The 18,835-nt window shown below is 38.1% G+C and overlaps 1 protein-coding gene across 1 annotated transcript in view; it reads right to left on the bottom strand.

Annotated features, from left to right (window-relative positions):
* DNAAF6 (dynein axonemal assembly factor 6) overlaps window positions 1–18,835 on the bottom strand; it is a 54,936-nt gene that overhangs the window by 2,088 nt on the left and 34,013 nt on the right. The window contains exon 6 of the mRNA XM_008272848.5: window positions 4,872–4,957. Within this exon, the coding sequence (XP_008271070.2) occupies window positions 4,872–4,957 (86 nt within the window). The remainder of the gene's footprint in view (window positions 1–4,871; window positions 4,958–18,835) is intronic.

The following is an 18,835-nucleotide window of genomic DNA, read 5'->3' on the forward strand; positions in this document are numbered from 1 at the left end:
TAAAGGAATCTGATATTTTTTAGGGACATTTCTTGGGTACTTGAATAGAGAGCAAGTTTTTTAAAAGAAAGCCCTTGAAAATCAATTCCATCTTTATGCATTTGCAAAGGTCAAAGTTCAGAGGCCTGGGAAAGTATTTATTACATATTTCTTGAACCTAAAGGAGAAATTTTCTGTGACCCTGTTCCACTCCAGATGGCGAAGGAGAAATAGCTTCCAATACCATAATAATTAAATGGCAAAGTGTTTTAATGTAGCCTGTAAAATCTTGCATGTCAAGAAAGAGGAGGTATGAAAGACACTTCATCCTTTAAAGCTGTTTACAATATAGGTTGTGTTAGAGTTAGATTTTCTTTATCTCTTATTCTATAAATGATAATATATTTACTTTAAAAACAAAGTAAAGCTTCATGTAGTAGCTTCATTGCACTAAAAGACAACTATAAATCAACCAAAGAAGGAGTTCCAATGATAATGTGCACTTCTCTGTCCAGAGAGAAATAAATTCAAAAGAGACAGTTAATGGCCATTGGAATGATCCATCTATCCCTGCATTTCTGTCTAGTCCTGAGTAGTATGGCTTCACATACTAAAATTTTGAACAATATAACTGTGCAACTTATTTAGGCTCTTACAAGAAGGGGAGTATTTTTGTCTAGTCTGTTTTGCTGTCTAATATCTGTATTGAGATTTATATTTAAACAAAAACTTTATAAGTAGTTACCCATGTTCAGTTCATTGAAGGATAACACTGTATCTTATCTTACTGCTCCCCCAGTGCCTAGCAGAAGACTTTATAAATCTGTGTTGAGTGAACAAATAAATAAATGGAAAGTAAATATTCAGGTCATCAAAAAATGACATTTAAATAATTTCCATCCATTTGTACTATAAAATATGAATAATCAAATATATTTACTTTTTGGTAGTTACAGTTTAGGCACTGATAAAAATATTAATCCAGTGTTAATTTTCATTAGAAAGTATTTAAATGCAAGTAATAGTTTATGAAAGTAAAAATAAAAATAATTTTGCAGTAAACTCAAGTTCAAAAATACTTTTTTTTTTTTTGACAGGCAGAGTGGACAGTGAGAGAGAGAAACAGAGAGAAAGGTCTTCCTTTGCCATTGGTTCACCCTCCAATGGCCGCTGCGGCCTGCGCGCTGTGGCCCGCGCACCGTGCTGATCCGATGGCAGGAGCCAGGTACTTATCCTGGTCTCCCATGGGGTGCAGGGCACATGCACTTGGGCCATCCTCCAGTGCACTTCCGGGCCACAGCAGAGAACTGGCCTAGAAGAGGGGCAACCAGGACAGAATCCGGCGACCCGACCGGGACTAGAACCCGGGGTGCTGGCGCCGAAAGGCGGAGGATTAGCCTAGTGAGCCGAGGCGCCGGCCAACAATGCTTACATTTATATTAGAAAGTTTTAGTTGATGTTGCTTGCAAAATAGTTAAATAAAGGAAAACTTTGTTTTATGTATACTCACAAATTCTTTTTTTTATGTAGTTAACAAAATTACATGACTTTTTATAAGGTTTCCTCTAAGAGATATAACAGTTTTCAAAGCATGTGCAGAAATAGCTCCTGAGCTACAATTCAATTATTCTATTTAGAAAACTTTTTAAAAAACATATTAAACATCAGTCAACTCTCAAGTGAAATTGAAGTACTATAGCAAAGGGGTGAATAATCTAAAGCATCATTTAATAAGAAAATTAACATATTTCTCTGTTGTGTTTTTGTTTCTCATATTTGAGGTACTAATTTATAATATTCTTGGAATTCACTTGGAAAAATAATGAAACTTCATGTTAATACAAAGATTTTGGGAAAGAACCCAATTTCCTCCATCTTTCCTCCTTTTCATCTACTGTCAGGGGTAGGGAACCTTTTTTTTTTTTTGCCAATGACCATTTGGATATTTATAACATCATTCATGGGCCATACAAAATTATCAACTTAAAATTTATCCTGCTATAGGTTTATTGAGTTTCAACTCCTGCCTGCAGTTATCTTGGCAGGGCCAGACCAAATGATTTCACAAGCTTTATATGGTCAGTGGCCCAGATATTCCTCACCACTACATGTTGGGAATCTACAATCAAGTGAAAAAAAAAAAAAAAAGAAGATTTCAAATAAACTTAGTTATTTGTTTTGGTTATGCAATGCTGGATATTTGTATTTTATGGATAATTCTAATGCATTTGACCATTGTTTGACTTAAATTACTAATCAACTCATTTAAAATAAATCCACCTGCTCTGCCTTATAGATACATGAACAGAACATCCTCTTAAATCTTTCATGGATGGATAAACACAGTGTTGTAGGATGTCAAAGTTAGAAGCTGAAGAAAGTAGATGTGAATATCAATAAATTCAAAAACAAGACACATTTCTGATAATAACAGTCTCAGACAATAGCATGGCTGTAAAGGATGCTCAAGTATTTAGAAAAAGTGGTGAAAACTTTAATTCTATCTTCAGTCTTCTATGTTAATTAAGGAATTTTTCTTAAGAGAGAGTACTTCTCTGCCCTGAGTATTTAATATATAAGTACAGTATGAATAATATTTTAGTTTTATGTTATTTATTAAATATAAATAAGTACAGTATACAAGCAACCTACTGCAGCCCAAGTTCTATGTGGAAAAATACTTCTCTGTGAGACTTCATTTAGTATATCCTGATATATATCTGGAATGACAGCATAGCTAGAGTAGCTGCCTAAAGATTGATGGAGACAGTGAGCAGTGCTAGGGAAACGGAAATTAACTCCGTGGTGTGTAGATATGTGTGTGTTTTTAACAAGCGTGCAAATATCACAGAAGATTGACAGTTCATTTAACCAACTTCCCTTGCAAAGGTTGTGTGAAAGAGTAAATGTGTCAATGGAAAAACAATGAAAGGTACAATACTCACTGACTATTTTAAACTGAAATTATTGGTCATTTCGGTTAAAATAAATTCACTTGTTTGGCCACATAGATGCATGAACAAAACATCTTCTCTTAAATCTTTCTTGCAGTGGATAAACATAGTGTTGTACGATATCAAAATTAGCTTTGAAGTAAGTGGTAGGAATGGTGTATGTAATTTTTATAACATGAGGGTGTTTTGTGATAATACATTTTAAATGATGTAAATAACAAAAATACTTCATAATATTCACCTGTGTATCATTTGTGTGTGTGTGTTTTAAAGATTTATTTATTTGTTTGAAAGAGTTACTGAGAGAGAGGAAGAGACTCTGGTTCACTCCTCAGATGGCAGCGATGATCAGGGCTGGACTAGGCTGAAGCCAGGAGCCAAGAGCTTCTTTCCAGGTCTCCTATGTGGGCAGCAGGAGCTCAGGCACTAAAGCCATCTTCTGCTGCTTTTCCCAGGCTATTAGTATGGAGCTAGATCAGAAGTGGAACAGCAGGGACATGAATTGGCACCCATATGGGATGGGGGTGTTGCAGGAGGTAGCTTTACCTGCTACATCACAAGGCCAGTCCCCATCATTTTGGGTTAAATATATCTACTATAAAAAATCAAGATTTAAGTAGAATATAATATTGGTTGAACTCTGTAATTAATACATAATTACTCTTAGGTGTTTAATTAATGCTATAACTAGTACTCAAATAGTATTTTACACTTTGTGTTTCTGTGTGGGAGCAAAATGTGGAAGTCTTTACTTAATATATGCTAAATTGATCTTCTGTATATAAAGATAATTGAAAATTAATCGTGATGTGAAGGGGAAGGGGAGAGGGAGTGGGAGAGGGGAGCGTTGTGGGTGGGAGGGAAGATACGGGGAGGGAGGAGGCTATTGTGGTCCATAAGCTGTACTTTGGAAATTTATGCTCATTAAATAAATAAATTTAAAAAATCAAGATTAAGCTATGTATATACATTGGGTTGTTTACACACAGGTGTCTTTTGTAGGAGGGATCTACATTTTATTTTCTTGATACTCCACAAAGGAGAATTGTAGGTATTGATAACGGAAGGAAGAGAATGTGTCAGCAACTGCCTGCTCCCCAAACCCAGTTTAAAGTGTTTGAGTTACACAGAAAGGACTAATGCAATCGACCAATGTGTGCCCCATGCTGTATATGCAGATGAAAAGTAAACAAAGCAATAAAACATTTAGATATTTTATCTGACACACACCAGCTTCCACCAATTCCCTCTTTTTGAAGATAGTTTTGAAAGACAGGACTGATTCATCTGTGTTTCAAGAGAAACATTTTCTATCAATTCTATTGTATGTGTTATGTTTTAGAAACAAGTTTGAACATATGTAATAACATATTAAGAAAATATCAAAATATTTAACTGATTCATTCCATCATCTATGTTATTTTTAATGTATTTATACAACTTGGAACTCCAGTGATAAATTAGCTGTTAGAATTTTTGTTTTGAGTAATTGATGACAAAACTTTCATTGTTGATTTTTTATATGAACATAATCAAATTTAACATTAGAGCTCCACAACACCCAAAAAGTATAATAATATTATTTATTTTATGCCATCACTGTACCAAAAACCATACAATACAATTTAAAGAGTTTTCACCTCCAGCTATTTTTCTGAGAGATAAAACAAACAATAACTCAATGCCAAGTATTGTGTTTTGATGGTATTAACCCATTCCAAATATATGGATTCAAATCAGAGAAAAATCTAGATCTCAAGTAGAAAACATTTCCAAACATTTTTATGTTTATATTATGTAAATCATACATCTGAATTATTAGCTGAATTTTTTACTTCATTCTTTAGGGGTGATGTAAAATAATTATGTATGCTTTTAAAAAGGACATCAATTTAAGACTCATTATAATGCATTATTCCAGTACTAAGTTTTACTTACTTATTAGGAGTACGAAGGTCAAGGACCATTTCCTGGATATCAATTTCAATTTCAGAAGGGTTCGTATTTGGTAGTTGAATTTTAACCTGAAAGAGAAAATAAGAAGAAAAATACTGCTACCTTGGAAAACAGTTAATTTGAAAAGCATAAGAATATATGAGGAAAGAAGAATTAATATTTATTAAGTGCCAACCATGTACCAGACTGTCTTTTCCTTATATCAATCTGGAGAAGCAGGGATTATTATCTTCATTTTATAGATGCAGAAACTATAACAGAGAAGTTTAGTGGGTAGACCAAAGGCAATCGACTAAGGTTTATCTGACTTCACCACTGTACAGAAACACAGTGGTTATTTGCCTGTAACATCCATTTTCTGAAGGTGTATACCAGCGCACTTGCTACAGTTAGGGATCTTCAGTTGCATTTATTTCAGTGGATAATTTGCATAAAAATGTTTGGTTGTCATTTTGGGTATGAGTTAGTGATGCCATCCTGTAGTCTACTGGCATAAACTCCCATATCACATTTTTAGAGACATGTAGGAATCTAGAAAGGATGTTAACATAACAAAAGAGAAATAACAATATGACTCCCACCTCTCAAAATAGACTACTTACTGGTTCAGTAAAATGTCACATCTTAATTACCACATGGCCCAGCAATTCCACTGCTGGGTATATACCTAAAATCATTGAAAACAGGTGTCCAAATGAAACTGTATATGTAATGTTTTGCTCATAACAATACTATTTGCAACAGCCAAAATGCATAAACAACCCAAATGTGCATCAACTGATTAAAAGATAAACAAAAAACATGGCATATCCATACAATGGAATACTTATTTACTCAAAAAAAAAAATAGATTACTGTTACATGAATGAGACCTGAAAGCATGCTAAGTGAAGGATGCCAGGCACCAAAAGTCACATATTATAGGATTCCAGTTATATGAAATGTCTAGAATAGCAAATCAATAGAAACAGAAAGTAGATTCATAGTTCCCAGGATCTTGGGGATGGAGAAAAGGAGAGTAGATTGCTTAATGGGTAGAGAGCTCCCTTTCAGGTTGATGAAAATGTTTTGGAATTAGATATTGGTGATGGTTGCACAATATTGTGAATGTACTCAATATTACTATTGGCAAATTTTATACTATATGTATTTTAACACACACAAAACCTCATCTCAGTTTAATTCATATGCATTCTTTTTTATGGGAGTTGATGAGATATATATATATATATATATATACATACATGAGCTAACATGGTATATGGCTTCCATAAACAAAGAAAACAAATGCAACTTAAGGTTGAAGTAAATTATGAAGTCTTCTCTAAAATGAATAAGAAGGCTTGAAATATTAGACATATGGTGATTTCATTACTAGAATAGACATAGTAAAAGAGGCAAATTATGAGGGAAGTACTATACATATGTGTATGTGTGTGTAGTGGGACAAATTGGAATTTCTCATAAGAAGCTTAAAGTAGGAAATATAATATATGTGGACCAATACTTAACTTTGAGATATATTTTGCTTTATTACATATATAATATATATTCTGATATAAACAAATACTTGTAAATAGAACCCTAAAGGTTCTATATCTAAAAACTTCCTATTTATAATATTTTCATTAAACAAAGAATTGCCTCCTGATTTATATTTTGAAAAATCAGATCCTCATAATTGGAGATGCCTTAAGTGAGATAAGTAGAACATTCTTAAAAGAGGTAGTTATAGATGTTCTGTTTTTAAGTAAATGAGCATTCTATCCGGCAAAAAAAAAAAAAAAGCCCCATTTTTACTGTAATAATATTGAGGTTTGGCTGTCAAGCCAAAATGTCCTTTAGTATATATTGTTGACTAGAATCACCTGGATGAGGGATTCAAATATTTGTTTCTTTAGTCTGAAATGTTTTAATCTTTCACAGTAAAATATTATTTTCTTGGGGTTGAAACGATAATTGAAGAAGGAAAATTGAAATTTTTTTTTAATTTTTTTTTTGACAGGCAGAGTGGACAGTGAGAGAGGGAGAGAGACAGAGAGAAAGGTCTTCCTTTTTGCCATTGGTTCACCCTCCAATGGCCGCTGCGGCCAGCGCACTACGGCCAGCGCACCGCGCTGAACCGATGGCAGGAGCCAGCTACTTATCCTGGTCTCCCATGGGGTGCAGGGCCCAAGTACTTGGGCCATCCTCCACTGCACTTCCGGGCCACAGCAGAGAGCTGGCCTGGAAGAGGAGCAACCGGGACAGAATCCGGCGCCCTGACTGGGACTAGAACCTGGTGTGCCGGCGCCGCAAGGTGGAGGATTAGCCTAGTGAGCCGCGGTGCCGGCTGGAAAATTGAAATTTAAACTTTTTTTGGGTAAAACTTCAGAGTGCTTCTTAATATCATTTGCAGTTCTAGTTATTAAGAAATAACTCACTAATTTTTCCTCTTTAGGAAATTAAAATTGTGTACCAAATGTTTTCACAGGAAGGGTTGTGGTAGAGGCTTCCCCAAGGTCAGACAAAAAAAAGAAACTTGCCCTGGAAATGGAATGTGGTCATTATTTGCTTTCCTATGAATGCTTCAACTGTAGTTATTATCAGCTTATATGTAACTATTTCAGGTTCTGCTTTCCAGTACAGAGCAATGGTGTTAACCCTTGCCAGACAGCACATAGCTCAGTATATGTGTGGAAAAAAATATCATCGGTGCCGGTACTGTGGCGTAGTGGATTAAGCCGCTGCCTGCAGTCCCTGTCCCATATGGGCGCCTGTTCAAGACCCAGCTGCTCCACTTCTGATCTAGTTCTCTGCTATGACCTGGGAAAGCAATAGTAGATGGCCCAAGTCCTTGGGCCCCTGCACCCTCATGGGAGACCCAGAAACTCCTGGCTTCTGGCTTCTGATCAGTCTCCTTCTCTCTCTGTGTAACTCTGACTTTCAAATAAATACATAAATGTTTTTAAAAAAAGAAAAAACATCATCAGTAATTATGTATGCATGCATGCACAATATTGTATAAAATCCTGTGGCTGCCAAGTAACATTAGAATACCTAATCAAATGTATGCATGTAGTCATATAAGTTGACAAAGAAGCTCAAACCATATATAAGGAGATACCCCTATTTGCTCTGGGCTCAGGCTTTTGGATAAGAAATTCTACCTGGGCCTTATGCTGGCATAAATAATTAATGACTACTTCCTGTTAAAAGGTCTTGATGTCTTGTCTCTGTACACAAATCCTACTACAGGGTAGGAAAAGGAATCTATTAGATAGAATAATATATAGTAATATCTCACAACATAAAAGATTTAATGAGAAATCATAACAAAAATTCCTCCTGAATCTTAGTGGAGAATGGGACTGGGAATGGGAGAGGGAAGAGGAGGAGGGATGGGAGTGTGGGTGGGAGGGCAGGTATTGTGTGAAGAATCACTATATTCCTGAAGTTGTACTTAAGAAATCTACGAAGTTTGTATTCCTTAAATAAAATGCTTCTTTGGGGGAAAAAAAAGAAATAGATAACAAATTTTCAAACATAAGAAACAGTTGGGAAAAAAACCATCCTGAAACATGAATCAGATTTCTTTAGCAAAACTTTCAATGACTACCTGGAAAATAGACTTGGCTATTCATTTACCTCTAAGTGATTGTGCTCGAGACCTAACTTTGTGGTAGGCATTATGGTGCAGTAGGTTAAGCTGCCACTTTCAAAGTCTCGGCATCACACATTAGAGTGCCAGTTCAGAGTTCCAGCTATTCCACTTCTGATTTAGGCTCCTGCTGATATGCCTGGGAGGCAGCAAAACTTGTCCAAGTACTTGGATCCTTGTCACCCTTGTTGTAGACCAAGATGGAGTTTCTGGCTCCTGGCTTTGGCCTGGGCCAGCCTTGGCTGCTGCAGCCATTTGGAGAATGAACCAGCAGATGGAAGATCTCTCTCCCCTTCCTCTGTTGCTCTGCCTTTCAAGTAAATGAATAAATCTTCTAAAAAAATCTAACTCTAAATATTAGATAAATATTAGATATTTAATATTAAATAATAATATTAAATAAATATAATATTAAATAAATAATAATATTAATATAATATATATTATATATAATATATAATATATAATATTATAATATTAATATAATAATATATAATGCCACTGAACAAATAGTCAAAAGAATTGATTTTCCATTTCTTACATAGGGTACACATTTAATTTACTTTAGAGTCAATTATTTTAATAGTTCAATTAAGGAAAATTGCTAAAAATTTCATTGTGAGACTTCCAGCCTCTCGGGAGCTCAACTTTTGGAGTTAAAAGGACTTGAATTCTGGTTCTGTCACTTAGTTGTTTATTGTTTATTAGTTATATATTGTTGCATAGCCAATTACCCACTCCCCAAATTTATGTCTCAAACAATAAAAAACATTTATATCCTTTCCCACACTTTCATGGATCAGGAATTTGAGAGTGGCTTGGTTAGGTGGCTCAGTCAGGATCTATCATGAGGTTGTAATGAAGATACTAACTACGGTTACAGACATTGAAGGTTTGACTGGGGATAGAGGATCTGGATCCACAATAGCTTACTCATGCGGCTTTTGGCAGAAGGCCTCAGTTCTTCACCATAGGAACTTCTCCATAGGGTTTCTGAAGTGTGCTTAAGATACAGTTGCTGCTCTCCCCCCAGAATGAATGATCCAAAAGACCAAGGCATAAACAATGGCTTTTTGAAAAAAAAATGCAGCCTTAAAAATGATTCTCTTTGACACGGTAACATCCTATTTGGTCATACAGGTCAGTCCTATTCAATATGGGAGAGGATTTTACAAAGGCAAGACTATCAGCAGATAAGAAGCATTGAGGGCTATCTTGGAATCAGATTATCACAGTTCCCATCACTAATTTTCAAACTTCTGCCTTCTGGTCTTGTAAATAAAAAGTGATGGCCGGCGCTGCGGCTCAATAGGCTAATCCTCCGCCTTGTGGCGCCGGCACAATGGGTTGTAGTCCCGGTTGGGGTGCCGGATTCTGTCCCGGTTGCCCCTCTTCCAGGCCAGCTCTCTGCTGTGGCCAGGGAGTGCAGTGGAGGATGGCCCAAGTGCATGGGCCCTGCCCCCTATGGGAGACCAGGATAAGCACCTGGCTCCTGCCTTCGGATCAGCGCAGTGCGCCGGCCGCGGCAGCCATTGGAGGATAAACCAACGGCAAAGGAAGACCTTTCTCTCTGTCTCTCTCTCTCACTGTCCACTTTGCCTGTCAAAAAAAAAAAAGTGACAGGAAAGGGGTTTGGCGTTATGGTGCAGGGGTTTAAGCCACTGCCCATGACACTGGCATCCCCTATGAGCACCAGCTGTTCCACTTCTGATCTGGCTCCCGCTAATGCTCCTGGGAAAGCAGCAGAAGATGGCCCAAGTACTTGGACCCCTGCTACCCATATGGGAGACCCAGATGAAGCTCCTGACTCCTGGATCTTGCCTGGCAATTTGGGAGTGAACCAGAGGATAGAAGATCTCTCTCCCTCTTTCTCTGTAACTCTGCCTTTCAAATAAAAAGTAACAGGAAAAAGTCAATTAATTTATGGTTTGTGAGATCCCTTCCTCCAAAATTTAGCTTTTCTTCAGCCAAGTAGTTAGAAACTACTCGGTTAGTCTCTCTCCAGGAATTCACTTTGAGGGTTTCCTGAAGAGAGGTAAAGATAGGTCAAGGTGCTTATAAGTTGTTTTCATTGACTTCAAATATTATCCTATGTGTATTATAACAGAGTTGGCTCACCATACCAAAGTCTTTTTTCCCTTGGGGGTGTTATTATTATGGGATTATCATATTGAGTTTTAAATCTCTTCTTTCCTGTCTTGTTCTTATGAGAGATTTATAAGACAATCTGTAGCTTATTAATAGAGGCTCTCCATCTCCTCAGATAAGTGTCTCTGATCATATTCTAAGTTATTTGAAAACTGACATGAGAAGACCAAATAGCAATTGTTCCATAGAGGTCATCCCATCTAGGTTTCCACTTGAAATGTCACTTTGTCACTACCAAAAGGGAAGAAGAAGTAAAAAATATCTTATATGTAACTTGGCCAGTCTACACTATTTACAAAAACTTCAGAGAAGAATAAAATATTCATAAAAGTTTAGTCTGGAAGTTTGAAAGCTATTCTAAATTAATTTATGGGTTCTAGATTTTTTAAAATTTTTTAGACTTTTTAAAAGATTGATTTATTTGAAAGTCAGAGTTGAAGAGAGAGAGAGAGAGAGAGAGACCTTCCATCTGATGGTTCACTCCCTAAATGGCCGCATCAGCTGAGGCTGGGCCAGGTTGAAGACAGGAGCCAGAAGTTTCATCTGGGTCTCCCATGTGGGAGCAGGGGCTCAAGGTCTTAGGCCACCTTCCACTGCTTTCCCAGGCACATTAGCAGGGAGCTGGATCAGAAGTGGAACAGCCAGGACTCTAACTGGCTCCCATCTGGGATGCCAGCACTACAGGCAGTTGTTTAACCTGCTGCACCACAGCACTGGCCCCTGATTCTAGATATTAGAAAAATATGTCCATATTATGGAAATACGGCAACTACTCTGAATGTATTTGAGCATTAGGAAAGTTAAGACTCTTTGGGCTTCCATTTGAAACTTAGCAACATTAAGCAATTTTGAGGAACAGGAAAAGTTTGTGTGGGTTTTATTATGAATTGATCCAGTGATTCAATATTATTGTTGAACTATAGAAACACGTGTGGGTTTTTTTTTTCGTACTCCAGACATACTAAGCCTTTTATAAAAACTCTCATGAGCAATAATAATCTGTAGAAAAATGAAAAAAAAAAGTAGCAGATCTCTACTTTGAAATTATCTAAGGGCTGTCAGTGTGTTGTAGGAGGTAAAGCCTCCGCCTGCAGTGCTGGCATCAGATATGGACATCAATTTGAGTCCCGGCTGCTCCATTTCTGATCCAGCTCTCTGCTATGGCTTGGGAAAGCAGTAGAAGGCATCCCAAGTCCTTGGGGCCCTGCACCCACGGGGGAGACACAGAAGATGCTCCTGGCTCCTGGCTTCAGATTGGCACAGCTCTAGCTGTTGCGACCATCTTGGGAGTAACCAGCGGATGGAAGACCTCTCTCTCTTTCTCTGTCTTTGCCTCTCTCTCTTTAACTCTGCCTTTCAAATAAATAAATAATCTTTAAAAAAGAAATTAAATATTTACCTCTGAAGAATAAAAACATAGTATATATCCTCTAAAACCAGCACACAAAACCAATAGATCAACTTTTTCCATAATGTTTTCCATAATGTTACCCTCTTAAGACATTCTAGTACCATATTATTATGCTTGTCTTTTTAAAAAACTAGATTACAGGCCGGCGCCACGGCTCACTAGGCTAATCCTCCACCTAGCGGCGCTGGCACACTGGGTTCTAGTCCCGGTCGGGGCACCGGATTCTGTCCCGGTTGCCCCTCTTCCAGGCCAACTCTCTGCTGTGGCCAGGGAGTGCAGTGGAGGATGGCCCAAGTGCTTGGGCCCTGCACCCCATGGGAGACCAGGAGAAGTACCTGGCTCCTGCCATCGGATCAGCGCAGTGCACCGGCCGCAGCGCGCCGGCCGCGGCGGCCATTGGAGGGTGAACCAACGGCATTGGTTTACCTTATTAAAAAAAAAAAAAAGCTAGATTACAGAAGCATGAGTCTTCTCTTATTGCAGGAGTTAAGAGTAAGCTCAATTCTTTCTGGGGTAAGAACATTCATCCATAGGCCTCCATACCTACTGTGGCATCCATTCTCACCCCCAAACACTCACAGCCTTACCATCACTATCGGACTTGAGACCATCAAAATTAGTTGATTATACTTTTACCTCTATCTGTGAATAACCACAAGAAGCTTCAAACTCCAAAGTCAGTCCTTATCACACAGTAATTAGCATATTGCTTGTCATATCTCCTATTTGTCTCAATTTTTCACCCTTCATCGACTCCTGAAACTCTTCCATCAGGTCATTTGGGACACAGTACACAACCCCTTATCGTTTATTCTCTTAGAATATTCTCTTTAGCTTAAAAAAAATTGAAAGGCAGAGTTACAGAGAAGCAGATAGAGAGAGAGGTCTTCCCTCCACTGGATGGCTCCGCAAATGGCCACAACAGCCCGAGCTGGGCTGAAACCGAAGCCAGGGGTCTGGAGCTTCTTCTGGGTATTCCACATGGGTGCAGGGGCCCAAGGACTTGGGTCATCTTGTGCTGCTTTCCCAGGTGCATTAGCAGGGAGCTGGATCAGAAGAGGAGCATCTGGGACTCCAACTGGCTCCTATAGGGGATGCTGGCACTACAGGCGGTGACTTTACCTGCTATGGCACAGTGCCAGCTCCATCTCTTTAGCTTTTTAATGTAACTGAAATCTGGATCTCCTGATGACTCTGCTTCCCCTAGAGTTGTCTCAGTTGGTGCCTGTTTTTCCCTCATCTTCTTTCATCCAGTTTTTAAAAAAAGCTCATGTTTTGCATCATGCTAAGTGAACAAAGCCAGACACAGGAAAGAAAAAGACGGCATAATATCTCTTATATGTGGAAGCTTTAAAAAGTCAAAAACGGGGCTGGTGCTGTGGTACAACAGGTTAAAGCCCTGGCTTACAATGCCAGCATCCCATATGGGTGCCAGTTCGAGTCCTGGATGCTTCATTTCTGATCCAGCTCCCTGCTAATGCACCTGGGAAAGCAGCAGAGGAAGGTACAAATCCTTGGGCCCCTGCACCCACGTGGAAGACTTGGAAGAGACTCCTGGCCCCTGGTATCAGATTGGCTCAGCTCCAGCCATTGCAGCCATTTGGAGAGTGAACCAGTGGATGGAAGATCTCTCTCTCTCTCTCTCTCTCTCTCTCTCTGTTTTTCAAGCAAATAAAAATAAATCTTTTTTTTTAAGTCAAATACGTAGAAACAGAGAGTACAACTGTGGTAACCAGAGGGAGAAGAGTAGAGGGATTCAGGCCAGAGAGTAACAGAGTTTTGATTATGTAATTTGAATAAATCTGGGATCGGCACTGTGGTGCAGCAGGTTAAGCCATTGTCTGCAGTGCCAGCATCCCATATAGGTGCTGATTTGAGTCCTGGCTGCTTCGCTTCTGATCAAGCTCCCTGCTAATGTGCCTGGAAAGCAGCACAAGATGGCCCAAGTGCTTGGGCCCCTGCACCCATGTGGGAGACCTGGATGAAGCTCCTGGCTCCTGGCTTGAGCCTGGCCCAGCCCTGGCTGTTGTGGCCATTTGGGGGAGTGAATCAGTGGATAGAAGATATCTCTGTCTCTCCCACTCTCTCTTTGTAAGTCTGACTTTCAAATAAGTAAATATATCTTTAAAAACAGATAAATAACTCTAGAGATCTAAATATAGCATGAGGACTACAGTTAATAATACTGTATACTGAAAAATTTTTAAAACAGTTGAATTTTGGGTGCTCTTATACACAAATAAATGGTAACTACATTAAATGATGTATAGTAATTGGCTTGACTGTAGTCATTATTTCATTACGTATATGTCTATTTTTTAAAGATTTATTTATTTATTTGAGAGGTAGAATTACAGAGAGTCAGAGTCAGAGAGAGAGAGAGAGAGAGAGAGAGAGAGAGAGTGTTCTACCTGCTGGTTCATTCCCCCAATGGCCACAGTGGCTAGAGCTGGGACGATCTGAAGCCAGGGGTTTGGAGCCTCCTCCAGGCCTTCCACGTGGGTGTAGAGGCCCAAGGACCTGGGCCATCCTCTACTGCCTTCCCAGGCCATAGCAGAGAGCTGGATCGGAAGTGGAGCATCTGGTACTCAAATCAGTGCCCATATGGGATGCTGGCACTGCAGGCAGCAACCTCACCCGCTATGCCACAGTGCTGGCTCCAATGTATATGTCTATTAAAACATCATGTTGTACGCTTTACATATATATAATAGAACAATCTCGGCCGGCGCCACGGCTCAATGGGCTAATCCTCCGCCTTTGGCGCCGGCACCCCAGGTTCTAGCCCAGGTCGGGGCACCGGATTCTGTCCCGGTTGCTCCTCTTCCAGTCCAGCTCTCTGCTGTAGCCAGGGAGTGCAGTGGAGGATGGCCCAAGTCCTTGGGCCCTGCACCTGCATGGGAGACCAGGAGAGGCACCTGGCTCCTGGCTTCGGTTCAGCGCAGTGTGCCGGCTGCAGCGCACTGGCCGCGGCGGTCATTGAGGGGGTGAACCAACGGAAAAAAAGAAGACCTTTCTCTCTGTCTCTCTCTCTCACTGTCCACTCTGCCTGTCAAAACAAAAAAATTAAAAAAAGAACAATCTCATGTTGTCACACTGTAGCACCACTCATCTCCCTTCTTTTAGAATCATCTATCAATTACTGGGAAATTCTCCCTATTTCTCTAAGAATAGCTCTTTGTTCTCTATTGATATTTCTAACATTACATCATATTTTAAGTCTTGGTAATTTAAATATTTATTTAGATCACCTTTTGAGCATCTGAACCTAACTTCATTGTCTTCTTAGTGGACTTTCGTAACCACAATATTTAAATCGCAGCCACTATCAATTGTGGTAATCCTTATCACATCCCCCTGCTCCTTTTCTCTTCACAACATTTTTACCTTCTATTGTACCATAAAATGTATGTATTTATTTTGTTCATTGATTTCTCACACAAGATGATATGCTATTTTATGGCATTGATATTTGTATTTCATTTACTGTGGTATCATCAATGCTTAGAAAAGTACTTGGCATAACATAGATGCTCAATAAATATTTGTTGAGTAAATGAATGAATGAGTGCAAGGTTGGATCAAAATTAGTTTTATGTTTCTATAATTTACTAATATTATAACTTACTAATAGATCAAAAATAAAAATATGATTTCCACAAATGTTAAAAAGGCATTAGATTAAATTAAATTAAAGAGTTCTTGCTTTGAACTCTTAAAATCAAAATAGATGACTATTTCCTTTTCACATAAACATAATTCGGTATCTAACTGAATGAAGAAACACCAGAACCATTCTAACTAAACTGATACATAAGAAATAACATTCAATATTCACTATTATTACATAATATAGTTCTGGAGGTACTAACTGATGCAATTAAGAAAGAAATAGGAGATATTAGAAAGGAGGAAGTAAAATTATCATTATCTGAGGGAAGAACATTAAAAATGGAATTAATAGCAAGGAATAAGGAAACAGTTTGGCATATCAAAGGATCAGAAAGATGAGAATCATAAGTAGAACATAATAAATGAAGGAAGAAAATATAGTATCAGATGAAACTAAAAGGATCAGATAATATAGGTAAGGATCAGATAATATAGGGCCTCATAGATGAAAACAAGGAGTTCAGGAATTTTTCCAAGTGCATGAGGAAGTCATTGAGGGTTCTGAGAAAAACAGTATGTGACTGATTTACTTTTAAATAGAATGTTTTACACTCTGTGGAAGTGCTGTTGGAAAACAAGAGTCAAACAAGGAGTTGAGTAAGGAGAGAATCATAATGGCCCACGTGAGACTTGGTGATGCTTTGAAAAGTGATAGCAGTTGCAGTAATAATGAATATTAGCTAGATTTAAAATGTATTTTGAAGACGGAGCCAGTAAAAACTGCCAATGGATTGAATATGAAGTACAAAGGAAAGAGGAATGAAGGGTGATTTAGGTTTTTAGTTTGAGCAATGGTACTTGCTGCCATGAGGAAGATGAATGAAAAAGAGGTTTGGGGAAAATCAGAGTTCTGTTTTGGACATGTTAGGTTTATGTTGCCTGTTAAACAAGTGGGAGATGCAAAGTAAGCAGCTGGTTACACCAATCTGAATCTCATAGGAGAAGTTGAGACAACAGAGATACATAGTACTTAAAGCCAAGGAACAAAAAGGAAAGATAGAGAAAAATATCTAGAGAACTTCAGGCAGAAGAGAAAGAACCAGTGATTTGGGGGCAAAGGAGAGAACGAATGCCCACTGATTTTGGGAGAAAATCAGGAGAGAGTTGGGTCATTAAAGTAATGAGAAAATCATGTTTTAAGAAAGTGGGTGTAGTCTACAGGGTGGAATCCTGCTGAGTGTCCATCTTTCACTTCAATCTCTCTTTTTCTAATCAGTTTTTCTAAACTAGAGGGAAGAAATACTGGAATTTTGTATAAAGCAAGTGTTCATTTTTCAGGACTATCCCTCTTATTGTAAGATTTAAGGTATTCTTGGCTGTTTCATACTAGATGATAAGGACATTTTGTAATCATTCTAACAACTGAAAATATCTCCATCCTTTTCTAAAAGGCTGCTAAGGGCCCGTAACAAGGCTACCTTTTCACTGTTGTTTGTTCACTGGCTCTAGAGACACACAGTAGGTACTAAAATGCTACATGAATAGGTGAATAATGAGTCCTTGTCATCAGCTTGAAAGCATATTTGAGACTCTAATCTTAAAAAATAAACAAAAAAACAAAAAATGCTCTTAAATCTTGTCTCAACAACTATGTCCTCTCTCCCCTCCTCCTCACTGATAAATTCCCTCAAAGAATAATCTCTATTTGTTCCCTTCTCTTCCTCACTTCTATGCACTTATCATCAAACTGGTGTTGGCTATGACATTGAAACTGAGCTCTTTTAAAGACCACCAAAAGGGCTTCTCAACTAACAAACTTAAAAGTTCCTTCTGCATCCTACTCCTGTGTTACTTCCCTATAACAGTAGACATGGTTTTTCTCCCATCTCTGAATACTCTTCTAAGCGTCTCCTCTATTCATCCCTCAGGTGTTGGTGTTGTTCAAGGTCAACCTGTAAATCTGTTCACATGTTATCAGAAGTTTCTGCTAGTTTCAGCTCAAGGATTCCAGGCCATGTGATTCAGATATTTTAATGAAACATTACCAAAATTATATAATAAAAATAAAATCACTGGTTTTTATCACCAAGTAATATGTTTAAGGAATCCAACCTTATTCTACCCCTCAAACGCTCTCTGTCTCTATTTCTCTATCTCATTATGGCAAACATTTATTTTCAACTCTAATTTAAGTATTTAACATTTTTACATATATATTACTTTCATGATCAAAAATATACAGCTTTTTAGGAAATATTAATTTCCTCTCTCACCACCATCATCATTATGAAGGAGTGTTATACTAACTATAAATGTGTGTATATTACTTAGAGAATTATTGGAAATTTAATTAAAGGTTTACTATGCTGCCTTGAGCTGAAATAAGTAATCATATTATAACTCAAATATCCTTCTCCCTGCCCCATGGTCTGATATGTAACCAATCAAATAAGGTCAGCAAAATCAGGAAGCCTATCAAAACAGGCATCCCTCCTCTAGAATTTTAAAAGGAAAACAACAATACATTTCTTTATCAAGCAGCTGAATTTATTCAGTAAAAGTAAACGAACGTGATTGTTTTAATCTTGAAAGAGAAATTAGGATTTGAGAAGTACACTATTCAAAAAATAAGTTAATTCTCAGAGGATGAGCAGACACTTTGCTGCAGAATGATTGATAGTGCTTTCTGAGATAAATATGTGTTATAAACATGTGACTCCTGGTTGTGTGTGCCACATGGTGACTGACTTCTATGCCATAGCTGACAGTCCCCTTCTCCCCATTCTCAGTGAGGTTTAGCGGCTGGGGAGGGCTCATATTCCAGGGAGGAGGTGACCATGAAAAACAAAAAAAGAGGCATAATCATTTGTTTTTAGGTCACATCAGAATGTTCTCTTATCAACATAGATCCATTGAAATAAATGCACCAAAATATTATGTATACATATAGCTCAAAAAACAAAACCAGGCTATGTGTAGGCTTATTTTCTCTTCTCCTAGAACAAGCAATGGGCCATTGGGAAGAATACCGATGATCCTAGTCCCGTTCATTTTTTAGATTTTACAAATAGTCTGCTGTTCATGACTCAACAGTGAAAATGGAAATCTGCTGACCCATATCCCCAGGGTATTCAT

This window comes from Oryctolagus cuniculus, chromosome X, assembly GCF_051225735.1.
Source record: "Oryctolagus cuniculus isolate XC-2025 breed Fujian yellow rabbit chromosome X, ASM5122573v1, whole genome shotgun sequence".
Lineage (NCBI taxonomy): Eukaryota > Metazoa > Chordata > Mammalia > Lagomorpha > Leporidae > Oryctolagus > Oryctolagus cuniculus.